General features: G+C 51.3%; 5 protein-coding genes across 5 annotated transcripts; 2 read left to right on the forward strand and 3 right to left on the reverse strand.

Annotated features, from left to right (window-relative positions):
- Nucleotides 1-1,171: 1,171 nt before the first annotated feature.
- On the reverse strand, nucleotides 1,172-4,563 carry BO85DRAFT_498887 (NRPS-like enzyme; the record flags this gene model as incomplete). The annotated part of the gene is made up of 3 exons (XM_025664040.1): nucleotides 1,172-1,669; nucleotides 1,731-4,205; nucleotides 4,282-4,563. 3 exons carry the CDS (start codon nucleotides 4,561-4,563, stop codon nucleotides 1,235-1,237), a joined length of 3,192 nt encoding a protein of 1,063 aa, XP_025513049.1. The 3' UTR covers nucleotides 1,172-1,234.
- Nucleotides 4,564-4,610: 47 nt separating this feature from the next.
- On the reverse strand, nucleotides 4,611-6,373 carry BO85DRAFT_498891 (uncharacterized protein). Its single transcript, XM_025664041.1, has 2 exons — nucleotides 5,854-6,373; nucleotides 4,611-5,788 (listed from the first exon to the last, which is right to left on the reverse strand). The coding sequence occupies exons 1-2, from the start codon at nucleotides 5,990-5,992 to the stop codon at nucleotides 5,085-5,087; spliced, it is 843 nt and encodes a 280-aa protein (XP_025513050.1). The 5' UTR covers nucleotides 5,993-6,373; the 3' UTR covers nucleotides 4,611-5,084.
- BO85DRAFT_440505 (uncharacterized protein) lies at nucleotides 6,086-6,635 on the forward strand (the record flags this gene model as incomplete). Its single annotated transcript, XM_025658772.1, has 5 exons — nucleotides 6,086-6,158; nucleotides 6,193-6,260; nucleotides 6,296-6,382; nucleotides 6,424-6,480; nucleotides 6,531-6,635. 5 exons carry the CDS (start codon nucleotides 6,086-6,088, stop codon nucleotides 6,633-6,635), a joined length of 390 nt encoding a protein of 129 aa, XP_025513051.1.
- A 127-nt stretch (nucleotides 6,636-6,762) lies between these two features.
- On the reverse strand, nucleotides 6,763-8,074 carry BO85DRAFT_401955 (zinc-binding alcohol dehydrogenase family protein; the record flags this gene model as incomplete). Its single annotated transcript, XM_025657174.1, has 2 exons — nucleotides 6,763-7,904; nucleotides 7,963-8,074. 2 exons carry the CDS (start codon nucleotides 8,072-8,074, stop codon nucleotides 6,925-6,927), a joined length of 1,092 nt encoding a protein of 363 aa, XP_025513052.1. The 3' UTR covers nucleotides 6,763-6,924.
- A 561-nt stretch (nucleotides 8,075-8,635) lies between these two features.
- Nucleotides 8,636-16,197, forward strand: BO85DRAFT_479649 (type I polyketide synthase; the record flags this gene model as incomplete). Its single annotated transcript, XM_025662959.1, has 9 exons — nucleotides 8,636-8,836; nucleotides 8,891-9,035; nucleotides 9,092-9,360; nucleotides 9,410-9,772; nucleotides 9,823-10,762; nucleotides 10,819-11,724; nucleotides 11,841-15,151; nucleotides 15,210-15,882; nucleotides 15,945-16,197. 9 exons carry the CDS (start codon nucleotides 8,636-8,638, stop codon nucleotides 16,091-16,093), a joined length of 6,957 nt encoding a protein of 2,318 aa, XP_025513053.1. The 3' UTR covers nucleotides 16,094-16,197.
- Between the last annotated feature and the right edge of the window lie 48 nt (nucleotides 16,198-16,245).

Genomic DNA, 16,245 nt, shown 5'->3' on the forward strand with positions numbered 1-16,245 from the left:
GGGGGGGGAAGACTACTGATTCGTATTATGGAGGAAGAAACATGTTATCAATTCTAGCTAGACTACTGCATTATTCTCTAGCTTCGGAGGAGAAGAAGCACAGTAGGCAACCTACTATCCCTCTCTCAGAACAAGAACTTCTAATCCACACTTAGCACGGTCGCATATTTCTTGATTCTGGTCTTTTGTTGATAAAAATGGTATAGCTGCTCACTAGTGATAATATATTACATATGTATATGTTGCACCAAGGCATATTGACGATGACCAGCTCGAAACCATGTCTTGAACACCCGCAGCACCGAATTCCATCTCCATCGATATCACCGTTAGCTCTTCTGGAGTAGTACCCAGTAACTTTATAGGCAAACGGATAGGGTTTGCATTTGGCTGATATCCTGACAGACAGTGTGAGGTGGAAAGAGGTCTTTGACGAAGCAGCGACAGCAAGGATGCATTGAAAGGAGCTCGTGGGATCTTGTTCTGTGCATTGTGAAACCGAGCCGAGTATGTCTCCATTCGGTGGTTATGAGTCCGGGTCCCGTTCCACAGATATGGGACGAGGACGATACCTGCCGGAGACTATTTGACACATGGAGCGTTGCTGATACACAAAGCTGAGCTGGCGATTGCAGTATGCCTTGTAGACCACGCACGCAAAGCAGCAATACCCTCTAGCTGTTCTTCGCTAGTCCATATCGAAGACCCCAGAACTGGCACAGTGTCATAGACCTCGTCATTCACTCTCTCTCCTCATTCCGAGCCTTGTGTATGATTCCTAATCTCGTTAGGAAGCTGTACCGCGAAAACGGATTTTCTTCTTGGGGACTTACCCATGTATGCTATGAGTTGTGCTAGTCCAGAAGTATTCTTTTGCCTCGACTACAGGATTGCATGACTCATTTGCGGCGGTTTCTATCGGATGCTATAGTCGGCAAGCCTGGTCAAATTGCGCTTCTTTACGAAAAGAAATTATCGATTCTAGCTTGCGTTCACAGTGGAGAAACGTTAATCTGAGAGCCTGGTATACGATTATATTATGTTGAGAAGTCTCGGCAGGTAAGCACATCACCTGACCTACTGCGTTTGTAGTCACGTTCTACGCTTCACCTCCCCACATGATTGTTTCTTTTAGACTCCACGCGTTGGCTGCATCAAAGAATGAGCAATTCCGCCTGTGACATACGTCTCTGGGTATCCGGCTCGATGAGAGCAGTGTAGCTACGGCATGATGCTAAAGTCGCAGCTCAGGGATCCAGTCGCTCCACTGTTGCAACCACACCTTCATCAATGATGCGTCCACCGGACCCAACGCTCCCAAAGCTGCACTATACTTTTGAGCGTTGGTGGTATCCGCGGGAGGACGTTTCCAACCCTCAGAATCAGCAAGTGACCTGAAGAAACCTAGAAGTGACGCCGCAGGAATTTCCAGCAAGGCCTCCTCGTTGAGTTTCAGGTCGGATACACGGTCCGTCAGGTTTTGCACCCATTCCTTTAGCGGAATAATTCTGGAGGAACAGACTTGACTTATAACCTGTGCCAATGGCTCCCAGTTACCAAGATGTGGGTTTGTGATATGATAGACCTCTGCGTTGTTCAACCCGGTGGAAGCTAACCGTTCATTATGTCTCCCGCAGGCGATTTGAACAATACTCCGAGCAGCGACATCCTACGAAGTTAGTACACTATGGCTTTATCAAAAAAGTCATATCAGCAAGTGGTTCACTTACAATGGGCACCCAATCCACTGGAATTGACCCAATGCTGTCAGGCAACTCTTTCATCGTCTGAGACGTTCGTACCAGTGCTGGAAACCAGTCTCGTGTCGTCCACATACCTGCCTCAGCATCTGTGGGTCCTCCCAGTTGACCAACACGGTGGACAGCAATTTTCTGTTTGGTTTCTCTCGCCACGAGGTCACAGAGAACTTCTGCTGCGTATTTCGATTCTGCGTAGCCTTGAATGAGTACTATCGATGGCCCATGCAGTGTTTCTGCAATGTGATCAGTTTCAGGCACAATGGTAGGGCGACCACTAACGGCCGCGATGGAAGAAATGAAATGGAATGCGGCCTGGCGAGGTGAGCCCTTGATTAGGTTGAGAAGCCGTCCCGTCCCTTCCAGCTGAGAACGGAAACTGGACAGTGGCAGATTAAAATTCACCATCCAAGCATTATGGAATACAATATCCACCTGCTCTCGCAAGTAACTGTATTCATCCGCAGTCAGTCCGAGGCGTTCTTGGCTCAACTCAGCCTGCCAGAATTTGACTCGAGAAGTATCCACAAGCCAGCCATCAGCTAACCGCTTCTCACGGAATCTAGCGAGCTGTCGGCTTTCCGCATCTGCCGAACGATTGAGGCAATATACCTTTGCAACAGTCGGATCCTGCAGCAGCTCCTCTAGGAGGTAGCTGCCAAGCTCGCCAGTTGAACCAGTCAGAAGTATCGTTTTTCCGCTGAGCTGAAGGTTCTGTGCTTGCTGCCAGATTGCATGTGTCAATTGATGCTCTCGTGGCCAAAAGCTCGATGTGTGCTTCTCGCCTTCCGCTTCAAGATGGCCATGTAGTTGTCGGAAAAGCGTACTTGCGAGACGTCGGACTGTGGCTTGCTCATAGATGACGGCACTGGTCCATAAGGCAGCTCTTTGTTTAGATTGACGCATGCGATCGGCCGCATCTTGCAGTGCCTGCGCGAGTCGAACTACCTGAAGAGAATCCATTCCTAGAGAGACAATATCGGCATCTAGTTCCACAGAAATGCCACCCAAGATCCGAGAAACAGCCTCTTGTAGCCACAGCTCGATACCTTCCATAGTCGACTCTTGCAGCTTTTCTACGTCGTTAATAGAGCCTTCGTTACCCGCTGCTTCACTATATAATGCATTGATCACATCCTCATAGAGCTGAGCGGTTTCTCGCCGGCGAAGAGACCCCTTGGGGGCCAGCGCAAATGGCCGATCGCGAAAAGCAACAGCGATACGGTTGTGATGGATTTGTCCATGGGCAGGCAACAAGCCGTTGGCATTTTTAACGAAGGGCTCCAGAGCCTGCTTCAGCCATTGTGGGGTCCATGTCTCCGGGAGCTCATCCCATTGCGGTTGAACTAGCAAGGCCACTTGGAATCGATTCTGGCCGAAAATAGCAGCACGATGAATTAAGGAATGGGATTCAAGGAGGTGCTCGGCATCAATAGGGTTCAGCTTTTCGCCGTTGTTTAGAACTATTATGTCATCTGCTCTCCCCTTTGATCGCCACAGGTGCGGTTTTGTTGGATGAGGTTCAAAAAGATCACCCGTTCGATATTCGCTAAGATTTGGAAAGGCGTGAAAAATGGCATGATACCGACGGGAGGAAGGTCGAGGGATAACTAACTCCCACAGTCCATCACCGACTTCCTCCATGTGATGTTCGAAGGCAGGATTCCATTCGAAGCAATCCCAGTCTGCGGGGTCTTCACAAAGAAGTGTCGGTGTGTAACCAGTCTCACTGCTACCCATCAATGTTTGCAAGCGAACATGGGAAGAGATTGCGTTTCCTGTGGTGCTCGACAGGGGTGCACCGCCAAAATTTACTGCGGAAAAGCCCTGTATCGCCTGTCGTCCTTTCTCAGACGACCAAAGTTCCTGCAACGCAAACGGAGCGATTAGACACCAACGAGGTGGATCGGGAGTTGCCATAATCCGCGAGAAGAGATCTGGGGTTAGAGGTCGATCTGGCGATAGTAGAAAAGGTGTCTCGTAAAATATGCACTCAAACACGCAAACTATTCCGATAAAGTGGAATAATGGTCCGTGGCAGAATCGCATCTCACCCTTGTGTCGCAGAAACAACTGGGCGGATTCACGACCCTGAGGCACGGGAAGCGTTTGCATCTGATCCATCGTTGCCAGATATCCATGGGTCAAAGTTACCGGTTTGGGAAGACCCGTAGTCCCAGAGCTGTGGATGATGATAGCTGGCCGGTCTTCTATGTCTGCGAAATTCTCTCGGTGGGGATACGGCTTGACAGGAGATGCTGCGAAGACATCCCAGACGGGATCCATACGCCATCGTTCCAACCCGAGATCAGAACAAGCGAGTTCAACCTGGTCGACGACTTTCTTCAGCTGGGGTCGCTCGCTACCATCAACAAGCACTGAGCAGTTCGTCTTCGACAGTAAATGATGAAAGGCTGCCTGCGAGTTGCGAGTGGATAGAAGTAGAGCCTAACCCAATCAGTCAGAAACAAGCATCGATACTGTGGGACAGGAATCTTCAGCTAGGAATGTGAGATGGTCATACCGCATGGCCTGTCTTCATGCAAGCTAGCTCAAAAACCAAGTATCGCAAGTCATTCGTTCCTATATAGGCAAGAATCTGCTGCTTTCTTCCAAGAAGTCTGCTGTTGATCCACCACGCTACACGGTTCACAGCAGCAGACAGTTGGTGGAACGTTATACAAAGCCATTCACAATCCGCATCCTGGGAGCTGGGGTGCAGACAGTACAAGCGATCGGGCTGATCCTTCGCTTGCTGGTCTACCAGCTGAGTTAAAAGCCGTCCTGAAACATCAGCGGACCCCATATTGCTCTCAATACTCGATCCTATATTGTTGGTAGTGCGGTCGTTGTGAGAGAATTTTAGGCTTTTTTATACACTTGAACCCCCACTCCATCATTCCGGAGAAGAGACCACAGATACGTGAGTTACATCACCCGTGGTATAGGCTCGACGATCAGAAAGTCCAGATGGGGCAGCCTTCATCCCTTGCTGTACGAGAAACGTTCTTTCTACAATCTGCCGATCTTAACTACCTTTTAGTCGCAGTGATGATCCTTGAGACCTGCATATGAGAGGTATGACTGACGTCAAGACTTTCCTTTCTCGACTTCTCGCGACTTGCTCTAGGTCTCTATAATAGACAACGCTGGCGCATACATGCACGCAAGTTGGTGCCACTATAGCAACTTTGAAAAGCCCCATGGTGAAACCGTGACTAACCACGACTAGGATTCATAGGATTACGTCACTAAAAGAGCAGCGTAGTCGCATCTCGATTGTCTTTATGCGAATACAGGGCCGCATTTAGATGAGCGAACGATGCTTTAGTGTGTTGGTAGCTGGCTCTGCGCCACAGCCCATTCCAGGGCGGACAGCATTTGCCTTATCTCTGGCCCTGACCTCGGTATATTATGACCAGCCGAATGTTTGATTGACTTCCGAGTTTTAGAGTCACAAAGAGCCTCGACGAGAAGGCCACAATCGTCCAACCCAGGTATATCTTCCTTTCCACGCAGGTGGACAGATGGAAGTGTTATACGTGTTGGTACTACGTCTGGATGCAGGACGCACGGGACGAGATCAAGCGGGCGATCAAGGAAAAATGACACCGGCTCGCGTGTTATAGACTTGGTTCCCTTAATCACCTTCACAAAGCTCTCGGTGACAGAACGAACTGGTTCTGGAAGCTGTGCAATCTGTTTATCTTGCCCTGAGCGGAGACGTTGCTGATCGACTGATGAAAGAGAACCGAATACCGACTGACAGGAAGCTTCATTCGCGGCGCATGGAATTGTGGGCGAATAAAATATTGCAAAACGGAAAGGTAGGAGCTCATCTGGATATGCCATTCTGTGCTCGAGCAGGAACGAAATCGCGAGTGCAGCGCCTTGACTGAATCCCAAAACCCCGTCGAAAGGGCCATGCTCGTCAATGGCCTCTTCGATCAAGGCATGGGCTGCATCAATCTCCCCTGCATCAAAGGACCGCGTCCAGCAGTAATATGGAGGTGGAAAAGTGCTCTCAATGCCTAACCAGTTGGTGAAGCTAAGTATTAGCAACTATTGGCGTGCGTTGGTAGACCGACAACCATACCTGGCGCAGGCGGGCATTCAACTTCACCTGAGAGAAAATGAAACTCCCAGCTCGGGTCAGCATCTCGCATCAACCCTGAAAGTTGATATCGCAGAATATCAGGCCCCGTACCGTAGCCATGAAGGCAGAGGATTTTCATTTTGTTTGCTGCTTTTGGTTTGGTGTTCTCCCAGTATAGGATGCGGTTGGACACGGTTGGACAAAGCCCCGTAAGGCTGCTTCGAGTCACATCATGCTGTTCGCCCTACTAATGGAATTTAAAGGGCTCTTGGCCACCAGTACCATGGCGGTACTCACCATTCATAGTAAGCTATCTGCCTAACAAATATGTCCTTGCAGAGGCTGACGTTATCTATGGTGTGGGAACTGGGGTCAGCAGAGAGATTCCTGATCCACTTTCATGGGAAGTATGCAGGATTCCCATACTGTTCACAAATAATAGGCGAACGATATTTGGGAAAAGTTAACAGCGACGCTGACCATTGTTACACGACGCCAGAAGGTGACACAAACGTTGTCGATCCCAGCGGTATGATTAATACTCGCCACGTAAAATATTGACTATACTAGTGGCATTCAGACGATCTACTGATGATGGTAAAGGCCATTGAAGAGGAAGGTGATCGGGTATGTTATCACCAGACAAACATTATTTCGCTGTTTTGCGCATAATCTAGGATGTTGCCGGTACAGGAATCCAATGCATCCATCCATATAAGTTCACTCATCTTCCTGACAAGGGCGCTCACGGGTACTTGGCCCTTGCGTGCGGTCTCCACTAGTTGGAATTTTGATGAAAGCTCCGGCGGACCTTATTGGTCCATTGTTCGTATGGTCTACTAAGCATCGCTATTTACCCAATGAGATTGCGGTATATCTATCTACATGACGATCGTTAAGGACATGGATGCAAGTGAGCATCGGGAAATACTATTCCTGTCTGATGGACGGGCCCGCTGTTGTCGATCCGCACGGCTTAATCCATTCCTTGACCTCCCTTGTACAACCTCGATCACTAAAAGGGTAGATGGTTGACCTCATGGCTTAACCAACATTTCCAGCCTCGCAGTTTCAAACAGTTTCATCGACCTTATACACCAGCTTTGAGGCCCGTACCTTGCCTTGTCGCAGCCAATCCAACCCCGAAGCAACCCCGGCTAAGCCTCTTGGCTTGACTTGGAATCGTTGGGAGGTGATCCGACGGCTCTGCAGTAGGGCTTCGACGGTATTCGCCCATTGCACTGCAAATGAGAGACTTTCTGGATGGGCCTGGACTTCTTTGCCTCCCATCAGATACGGCTCTCCGATCAGATCGTATGCCATAGAAACATGCGTATCAACATCACCTCGGGGGCAGCGTACGTCTAGCAGTGCATTGTAACAGCCCCCGGAGGATGAAATAGCAGCGGCGCAGATTGCAGCCGTCTGGTTAGTGGAGATTGTATCGAAAGCTAGCTCGAGGGTATCATCGGTAAACTCACGGATCCGGTCACCTACGTGAGGATCGTGATAGTCAAAGACGGCATCCGCACCCAGTTCATGCATCCAGGCACGATTAACTTCTGAGCACGTTGTGACGACGCGCAGCCCTGATAGCTTTGCAAATTGGATTGCGAGGGAACCTGTTGACGTTGCACCGCCGTAGATCAGGATGCTAGGGATATCCTCATCATTCCCCTTTTCGTCTCTCTGCATATCCGCTATCTCATCATCACATGCCATTCCAGGGCCAGGGAGCTGCATGGACTGATACAGATTCTGGCCGATAGTCATCATGCCAACACCCAAGCAAGAGGCTCCGTCAATGCTCATCCATTCCGGAACCCTAAATTGTATGTCCCCTTTCGCGATGACATACTGCGCAAATGCACCTCCATGAGGCTGCTTCACGTTACACCCGTGGACAAAGCCGGCAACGCGGTCCCCTTTTTTCCAAGGCTTCCTGACTCGAGGCCCGATAGCCTCCACGACACCGGCGTAGTCACAGCCGACGATGGTTCCTGTGCAGGTGTCGAAGTCAACGTGCTTCCAGTCCGTTGGGTTCAAAGCCACTATATTCACTTCGTTAACAACTTGCGCCCGGGTACTTGAGATCAAAGCCACACGTACCTGCTTGTGTCTTTACCAGGATATAATCATCAGGCAAAGCGGGTATTGGCACATCATCGGCCAAAGTAACTTGACCACGCTCTCGAACAATTACTGCGTGCTGAACGGCCATGGTAATTGGTCCTAATAGGCGTCCACTGGCAATGGCAAACTCAAATCCTAACTCAAGAGCGGCTTGGAATGGATTCGAGACCCTAATTTAGATTCGAGAACTATCAAGTGAGCATATCAGCCTACAGTCTTATCCCTTCTATATAGCAACCGATCCCATGGATCTGCTTGCCCCAATAAGGAAGTCCCCTACCAAGGAATCCACACTATAACGATGACTGTGCTTTGCCTTGATGATGTAACGAAAATCAAACATAGTTTACGACCTAAAGGATGATACAGGGCTATATCTAGCAGTCCTTGCGTCATTTGTCGTTCAGTTACCTTTCTTGGGATCTTGCATTACATGCCTGAATGTTTCTAGATTCCGCGGCCATCCTCACAGCAGCTAGCCATAACGTCACATTTCGAAGCCAAATTTCAGGATAGAGTATATCACGAACCAGATCAATGAACAAATCAAGCTGGTAGTGGAAGGCTGAGTTGTTATAAGGAAGGCCAGGAAACTGAATTGACTCACTTGAGGTCAGCTTGAAGACACTATCTTGTAACATCAGCCACAATGGAAGAGCAAGCAAAAGACATATCTGGCCCAGAGCCGATTGCAATCATTGGCATGGGGTGTCGCTTTGCCGGCGAAGCATCTTCTATTGAAGGATTTTGGGATACACTGCGCCTGGGTCGAAGGGAGCATGGGCGTGTTCCTGCTAGTCGTTACCAAGCATCAGCCTGGGAACATCCCAGTCACGAGCGCAAAGGGGCTGTATGTTCGCCATATATCAACTTATTACCGCTGGAACTAACCGCGTATCATTAGATCAATCACGATAGCGGCTTCTTTCTAGCCGAGGATCCATCCCGCTTCGATGCACCCTGCTTTTCCATCACGTCCAAGGAGGCTGCAGGCATGGATCCTGTTCAGCGCATCCTGCTCGAAGTGGCGTATGAAGCTTTCGAAAATGGTATTTAGATTCTTGACAAAAGTCTCAGGAAATGATCAACTGAAATATGACCCCAGGAGGCGTGCCAATGGAATCACTACCCGGTAGTGCTACCGGTGTCTATAGCGGATGCATGACCAATGACTACGAGCTGCTGTCAACCCGAGATATCATGGACATGCCACATAACTCGGCGACAGGTAATGGGAGAACTATGTTGGCTAACCGCCTTTCATGGTTCTTTGATCTTCGTGGTCCCAGCATCATGCTTGACACGGCCTGTTCGTCCAGCTTGACGGCGCTGCATCTGGCTACCCAGGCACTACGGGCAGGCGAATGTAGCCAGGTAAGAGAACCTCCATATATGATCCGAGGATAATAACTGATTATTGTAGGCGCTGGTCACTGGAGCAAGCCTGATATTGCATCCGAATTTTACCCAGCGGCTGTCGTACATGCATATGCTCAGCGCCGATGGTATCAGTCATTCTTTTGATAGTAAAGCTAATGGGTATGGTAGGGGTGAGGGGTTCGGTGCAATCTTGCTGAAACCCTTGTCCAAGGCCATGGCAGACGGTGACGCGATCAGAGCAATCGTTCGTGCTACTGGCTCTAATCAGGATGGACGTACCCCGGGAATCACCATGCCGAATGCGACCGCCCAAGCTGATTTGATCAGATCAACCTATTCTCAAGCTCGATTATCGATGAGTGATACGTCATATTTTGAAGCCCATGGGACAGGGACAGCGATTGGTGTTAGTATGAAGTTCATTGTTGCGAAATAAGGTACTAAAAGCGTCATTAGGATCCTACTGAATTATCTGCCATTGGAGCAAGCTTTGGTGCCGAACGAAAGCCAGGCGATGAGCCAGTTTACGTCGGATCTGTGAAAAGTAATCTAGGACATACCGAGGGTGCTGCCGGGGTAGCCAGCATTATCAAAGTGGTTCTCTGCTTAGAGAAGGCGCTGCTTGTTCCTAACGCAGGCTTCTCGAACCTAAACCCTAAGATCCGACTGGAGGAATGGGGCTTGCGCTTAAGCAACACCACCACACCGTGGCCACCGCATCTGTCGCAACGTGCAAGCATCAACTCTTTTGGCTTCGGGGGTGCCAACGCTCATGCTATTCTTGAGAGCACAGCGCAGTATCTTGGTAAGAAGCAAACTCTGTCCGACACCACAGAAGGGATAGCCCAAGTCGTTGTGGTCTCTACGCATGACCAATCTGGGTTAGACCGTACGGCGGACAAGTGGAAGAACTTCCTCGATTCATCCGCGTATGGTAAAAGAAAGGGCATTTCATTGCCAGATGTAGCACACACCATGGCTACACGGCGATCCCAGCACCCGTTTCGCAGCTTCGCTGTGGTGGATTCACTAGCAGAGCTGCGGGATGTGATGGCCGCGGGGTTGCCTACTTTTCCTCGGGCAAGCCGTAAGAACCAGACGCACCTCGCGTTCGTTTTCACGGGCCAAGGTGCCCAATGGCCACGCATGAGCGTCCAGCTATTGACAAACCCTGTGTTTGCGGCCAGTATAGAACGCAGTCAGCAGGTGCTGCGGAGTCTTGACTGCCCGTGGGATTTGCTCGCGGAGATCCGTGCGGATGCAACGACTAGCCGCATTAATCGACCTGATCGTAGTCAGCCCTGTTGTTGTGCTTTACAGATTGCCTTGGTAGACATGCTTCGGAGCTGGGGAGTGGCCCCCAAGGCAGTGGTAGGCCATTCCAGTGGTGAAGTTGGTATGTCTCTCATTTTGTCCGGTTGCCCTCCACGAAATAACTGACCTGTGCTTTAGGGGCTGCCTATGCGGCCGGCTACTTGACCCATGAGGATGCCATTCGAGTCACTTATTTCCGCGGTGTGCTATCACAACGGATTGCTGAAAGTGGGAGCCGCGGTGGTATGCTCGCTGCTGGTATTTCTGCCGCTGGTGCGCAGGGATATTTGCAGACCCTACCCCCAGGTTCCGTGGTGGTAGCTTGTGTGAACAGTCCATCGAGTGTCACTCTATCCGGCAACATAGACGAGATAAACCTGCTTGAGGGGCGCTTGCAAGCAGGCGGCCGTTTTGCGCGCAAGCTGCGCGTAGACACTGCCTACCACTCACCGCATATGAGAGAATTGGCTGCCGACTATAAAGCAGCCATTGAATCTGTTCAGCCGACCGACAGATACAATGGATCCATAGCTATGTTCTCGTCTGTCAACAAAGAGCTCTTGCAGCCAGCAGATCTAGACGCGGCATACTGGGTGCGCAACCTGGTCAGTCCAGTCGAGTTTGCTGCGGCAGTCACCAAAGTTGTTACCATGACCGAGGCCGGTAAAGGACGAGGGAGACGGCGAGTAGTCCCAGTCAAGTGGGCAAGCTTCTTGGAGATTGGACCACATGAAGCTCTAAAGGGGCCTTTCAATCAAACCCTGCAGGAAGCCAATGCTGATATGGCTTCCATTCCTTACAGAAGTCTAGTGTTGCGCAAGCAGAACTCTCGGCAAACCGCCCTTGAAGCTGCCGGTCTCTTGTGGTGCTTGGGCTATGCGATCGATCTAGATACAGCAAATCAGAGCTTTCTGGGAGGAATAAGGCCACAAGTGAGCCGAGACCTTCCATCTTACGCCTGGAACCATCAGTCCAGCTTCTGGCACGAGCCATTGGAATCAGCCCGGCTGCGACAGCGCACAGAACCCCGTCACGACCTCCTCGGTATGCCTTGGGACTACCAGAATGATCTGGAGCCGCGGTGGCGTAATTTCTTCCGGGTTTCAGAATTGCCCTGGCTTGCGGATCATGTGTGGTGGCTGGCTCTATAGTATATCCAGCAGCTGGCATGGTGTCCATGGTTTCAGAGGCAGCACGTCAGCTTGCAGACACTACGAAGTGGTTAGAGGGGATTGAATTTTATGATCTTGACTTTTTCCGGGGAGTGGTAATTCCCCCGGACGAACGGGGTCTAGAAGTGGTTCTCCATGTGGCACCGCATCGCGCCATGAATGGATGGTATGAATTCGGCATCTTCTCCTTGCCTGAGAATTCATCCTGGGTCCAACATGCGAAAGGTGCCTTTGCTCCGCAGTATGCTGATGAAGATGGGGTGGGGTGTGCTGCAGACTGGCAGACCACTGTACAACGAGTGCGACAGACGCAAGGTGTGGCAAAAAAGGCTGAGATCGAAGCCGTCTATGAATGGCTTTCAGAAACCGGGGGCGTCAGTCTGGGACCGACCTTCCGGTCCATGGCTGGCGTAGCCTTTGACTCAGGGTCTCGTCTGTACGCCACTGGAGTCGCACCAAATACCAAGCAGACGATGCCATATGAGCGTGAATCTCCATGTCTTATCCATCCCACCGCGCTGGATACGCTCTTCCAGGGTGCCGTGTTGTCCTGCTCGGATGCCCTGACCAACCACAACGCCAACATTCCCGTGGGGGTTGAGCGTCTTTATCTCTCGACGGACTTCTCCTTGCAGCCTGGTGACCGATTTGATGTGCATGTCGAGACACGCTATGAGAACGGCGTGTCACTTTCCGAGTCGATCGCTTCGGACCCATCCTGGCAGCAGCCTGGAGTGGTTCTGCAAGGGGTGCGATTAGGTCGCGTGCCTACGCGGTCCAGCAGCTCGACCAAAGAGGAAATCCAGCAAAGCCGGTTCTCGACTCTTCATTGGGCTGAGCACTTAGATTCTTTTTGTGGCCCAGAAGTCCGTCTATCTGGTGGACTGAAGAGCTGGATTGGCCGAGTCTGCCACACTCATGGAGATGCTCGCGTTTTGGTGGTGACTACCAGAAGCACGGATCAAGTTCTTGAAGCTCTCGAGCCATATGCGCCAAGGTCCAGTCATCGACCTCGACTACAGCAGCTCACCATCGTTCTATCTGACCCTGACACTGCGAGATCAACTGACCAGGTCAAGGCCATTCAGGAATCTCTGGAAGGGTGTCGGGTTCTGTCAGTTGTCTCACTGCAGGATCTAGACACGGAATTGCTGGGAGAAGGCGCCTATGATGCGGTCTTAGTGGATCATCCGAATATCTGGAGAGGCGATACTGCAAAAGCCCTGCTCGACTCTTTGCTTCCTATGACTGGGCCAGATTCTTGGATTGCTGCTCGAGCGACTGATGAAGAGCACGATGCAGTAATACGCAATGCGGGCCATGCAGACTGGGAAGTGCAGAGCTTGATTGATGATACTGACTATCTCCTCCTTCGCCGTCAACATGCTCCAGTGAAGTTGGATCCCACAGTTTACATCTTGAGCAGCGCAGCGAATGAGTCGGTTGGTCCTCTTTTGCATGAGCTGGATGGCGTTGTGGGCAACCTCGGCTCTAAGATTGAGGTGGTAGATATCCATAAGGCTTCAGAGATGAAAGATAAAACCATCATATCACTGCTCGAGCTGCAGCGTCCGTGGATAACGAACTGGGCGTCGAATGAGATCTCACGCATTCGGTCCTTGTTGGAAGCAAAATGTCTCCTCTGGGTGTCACAGTGCCCGGAGCACGAGGCGTCTGGCTATGCAGGTTTTGGGGCTACAACTGGACTTTTGCGGACCTTACGCAATGAAAACCCCCGTATCCTGCTGCCTCAATTGCTAGTTTCTGAACAGGACAATGATCCTCATAGTCTGGCGCGCAGTATCGCACACGTGTTGCAGCTAACATTGCAGCCCCAATCACGGCCGCATGACTGGGAGTTCTATGTGCAAGACAATCGTCTGCTTGTTCCGCGAGCCGTCGCAACTGCTCCAGTGGATGAATGCATGGATGCGCTCTTACATGGCCCGCGTCCTACGATGGCAGAACTTGCGCAGGACTCGAGACCACTGCACCTCTGCAACAAGTCGCAGGATATCAGGGACGCTCGGTGGGAGCTGGACGACCGGTTGAATACAGCTTTAGCCGGTGATCTAGTTGAGGTGCAACTACACAAGGTGTCCATCTGTGAGCCCACCGGCAAAGATGGCATCTCCCCAGAGGCACGTATAGCGGCCATCGAAGCAGTTGGGGTCGTACGCCAGGTTGGAGCATCTATCGGCTCAGCGTTCCAAGTGGGAGACGAAGTCTTGTGTGCCATCCCCAGTGATGCGTGGTCCAGTGCTTTAGCCACCCATGTACGCCTTCCAGCAAGTGCCATCTGGCATTCGCCACTGCGCCAGAATCAGGCAAAGTCGGTTTCCATGCCAGTTGCATTTGCAGCTGCCTACACCAGCCTCTTTGGCAGCTTCGGGGCTTCTGCTTCGTCGGTTCTCATAGTTGGTTCAATTAGCCAAACCTTGCGCGCCACGATGGACTGTGCTCTGGCTGCTGGCATGCAGGTGTACGTCGCGGTCGATGGCGATGGCGAGAATGGTGTCAAGGAGTTGCTCTCCAAATATAATGGGTTGCATGAGAGAATTATTCCCATCCATAGGGAGCTTGATACAACAGTCAAACGGCTGACCGGGGGCAAGGGGGTAGAGCTCAGCGTTTGCTGCCTGGGAGGTTCTGTCAGTCGACTTGCGGCGCGTTGCTTGGCTTACAGCGGCAGGCTGGTGGATCTCAGCGAGGAGCTGAATCTGGCTGCTCTACCTCAGACATTTGTTGACCGTGGATGCACTGTCAGTTCTGTGCGATTATCAAGAATGCTTCGTGAAGCGCCCCGTCAACTACAGGCCAGCTTCCATCGCGCAGTGGATCTTCTCGGATCAAAAGCCCTCACCAGCGTCCAAGCTTATCCTTCCTTCCCTGTTTCCCAAATTTCAGATGCTGTTGCGCATGCGCACGACAGTGGTACCCGTGTGATCATCGATCTTCAGGCTCCAGGCAAGGTGCCAATTGTGCCAGCTCTCCCAGATTCTGCCCCTCTGCCTGCGGAGAATACCTATATCCTGGTCGGTGGGCTCGGCACTCTCGGGATTGCAATAGCCAATACGCTTGTCAACTGCGGCGCCCGTCATCTCGTCTTCTTGAGCCGCTCTGGGGCTGTTCGGGAGACACAGCAGGTTGCACTGAAGGAGCTTCAAGACCGAGGTGTGCGTGCTGATGTTGTGCAATGCAACGCTGCCAGCCGGGATGAGGTGCAAGGTTTGTTGACCCGAGCTGCAGAAAGTCGCTGGCGCATTCGTGGTATCGTACAATGTGCAACTGTACTCAAGGTAAGTCAGATCACAACCAACAATCTTTTCTCAAAGCTAAGTTTTATCTTCTTACCAGGACGGTATGTTCGAGCACATGGACTTCGACGCGTGGAAGCAATCCACCGAGCCGAAGATCCAAGGGACATGGAATCTCCACGAGGCGTTCTCCTCCACCCCGCTAGACTTCTTCGTGACACTGTCATCAGTAGCCAGCATAACCGGAAACATGGGCCAGGCCAACTACGCAGCCGGAAACGGGTACATGGACGCGCTGATGACCTGGCGACGCAAGCACCACCTACCAGGACACAGCATCAACATCGGCCTAGTCCCAGACGCCAGCGGACTGGGCGACGTAGCCGAAACGCCCGAACAGCGACGCCAGCGATACCGACACCTAGAGGGTACCGAGATTCTGCAACATGAGGTGCAAACTCTGCTTCGCGTGATCGTCCAGAAAATCACCCCAGTCCCGGCACAGGTCATCGCCGGACTAACAGACACGCTACCACGCACCGACGGGGCAGCTTCGTGGCAATTCGATCGCAAATTCGATCACCGGATTCAGGTTGTTGCTGATGAGGATGCAGGAGCTGGGGTGGCCAAGACCAGCACGTTGTTGAAGAAGGCGGAGTCCATGGACGAGGCGGTGCGCGTCGTGAATCAGGCACTGCAGGAGTATTTGGCCAGGGCGATGGCGTCGTCGGCGGAGGCTATCGATTTGGAGTTGCCTTTTTCGGCATTGGGTGGTGAGTATCATACCTTGATGATATATTTCGTTATAGGCTTTTACTGACGGTAGGGGTTTTAGTTGACTCGCTCAAGGCTGCGGAGGTTCAGAACTGGGTCAGTCGTGAAATGGGCGCAGAGTTATCCTCGTTTGAGTTTATTGGGGCACAGCCGGTGAGAGTGTTGGCGGAGAAGATTGCGACGCTGAGTTCGTTTGTTACTGTTACGTAGGTTGCGTAGAATGGCTCCTTGTTCAATATTGAAGTTGCAGTAGGCTAGATAGGACGGATTATCAATATGTGATTGCTATGAAACACCACAATAAACCAAAAATGCTGATTGCCACTACTATATATATGTCCAAGTCTATCGAAGCAAAATTC

This window comes from Aspergillus piperis (assembly GCF_003184755.1).
Source record: "Aspergillus piperis CBS 112811 unplaced genomic scaffold BO85scaffold_16, whole genome shotgun sequence".
Lineage (NCBI taxonomy): Eukaryota > Fungi > Ascomycota > Eurotiomycetes > Eurotiales > Aspergillaceae > Aspergillus > Aspergillus piperis.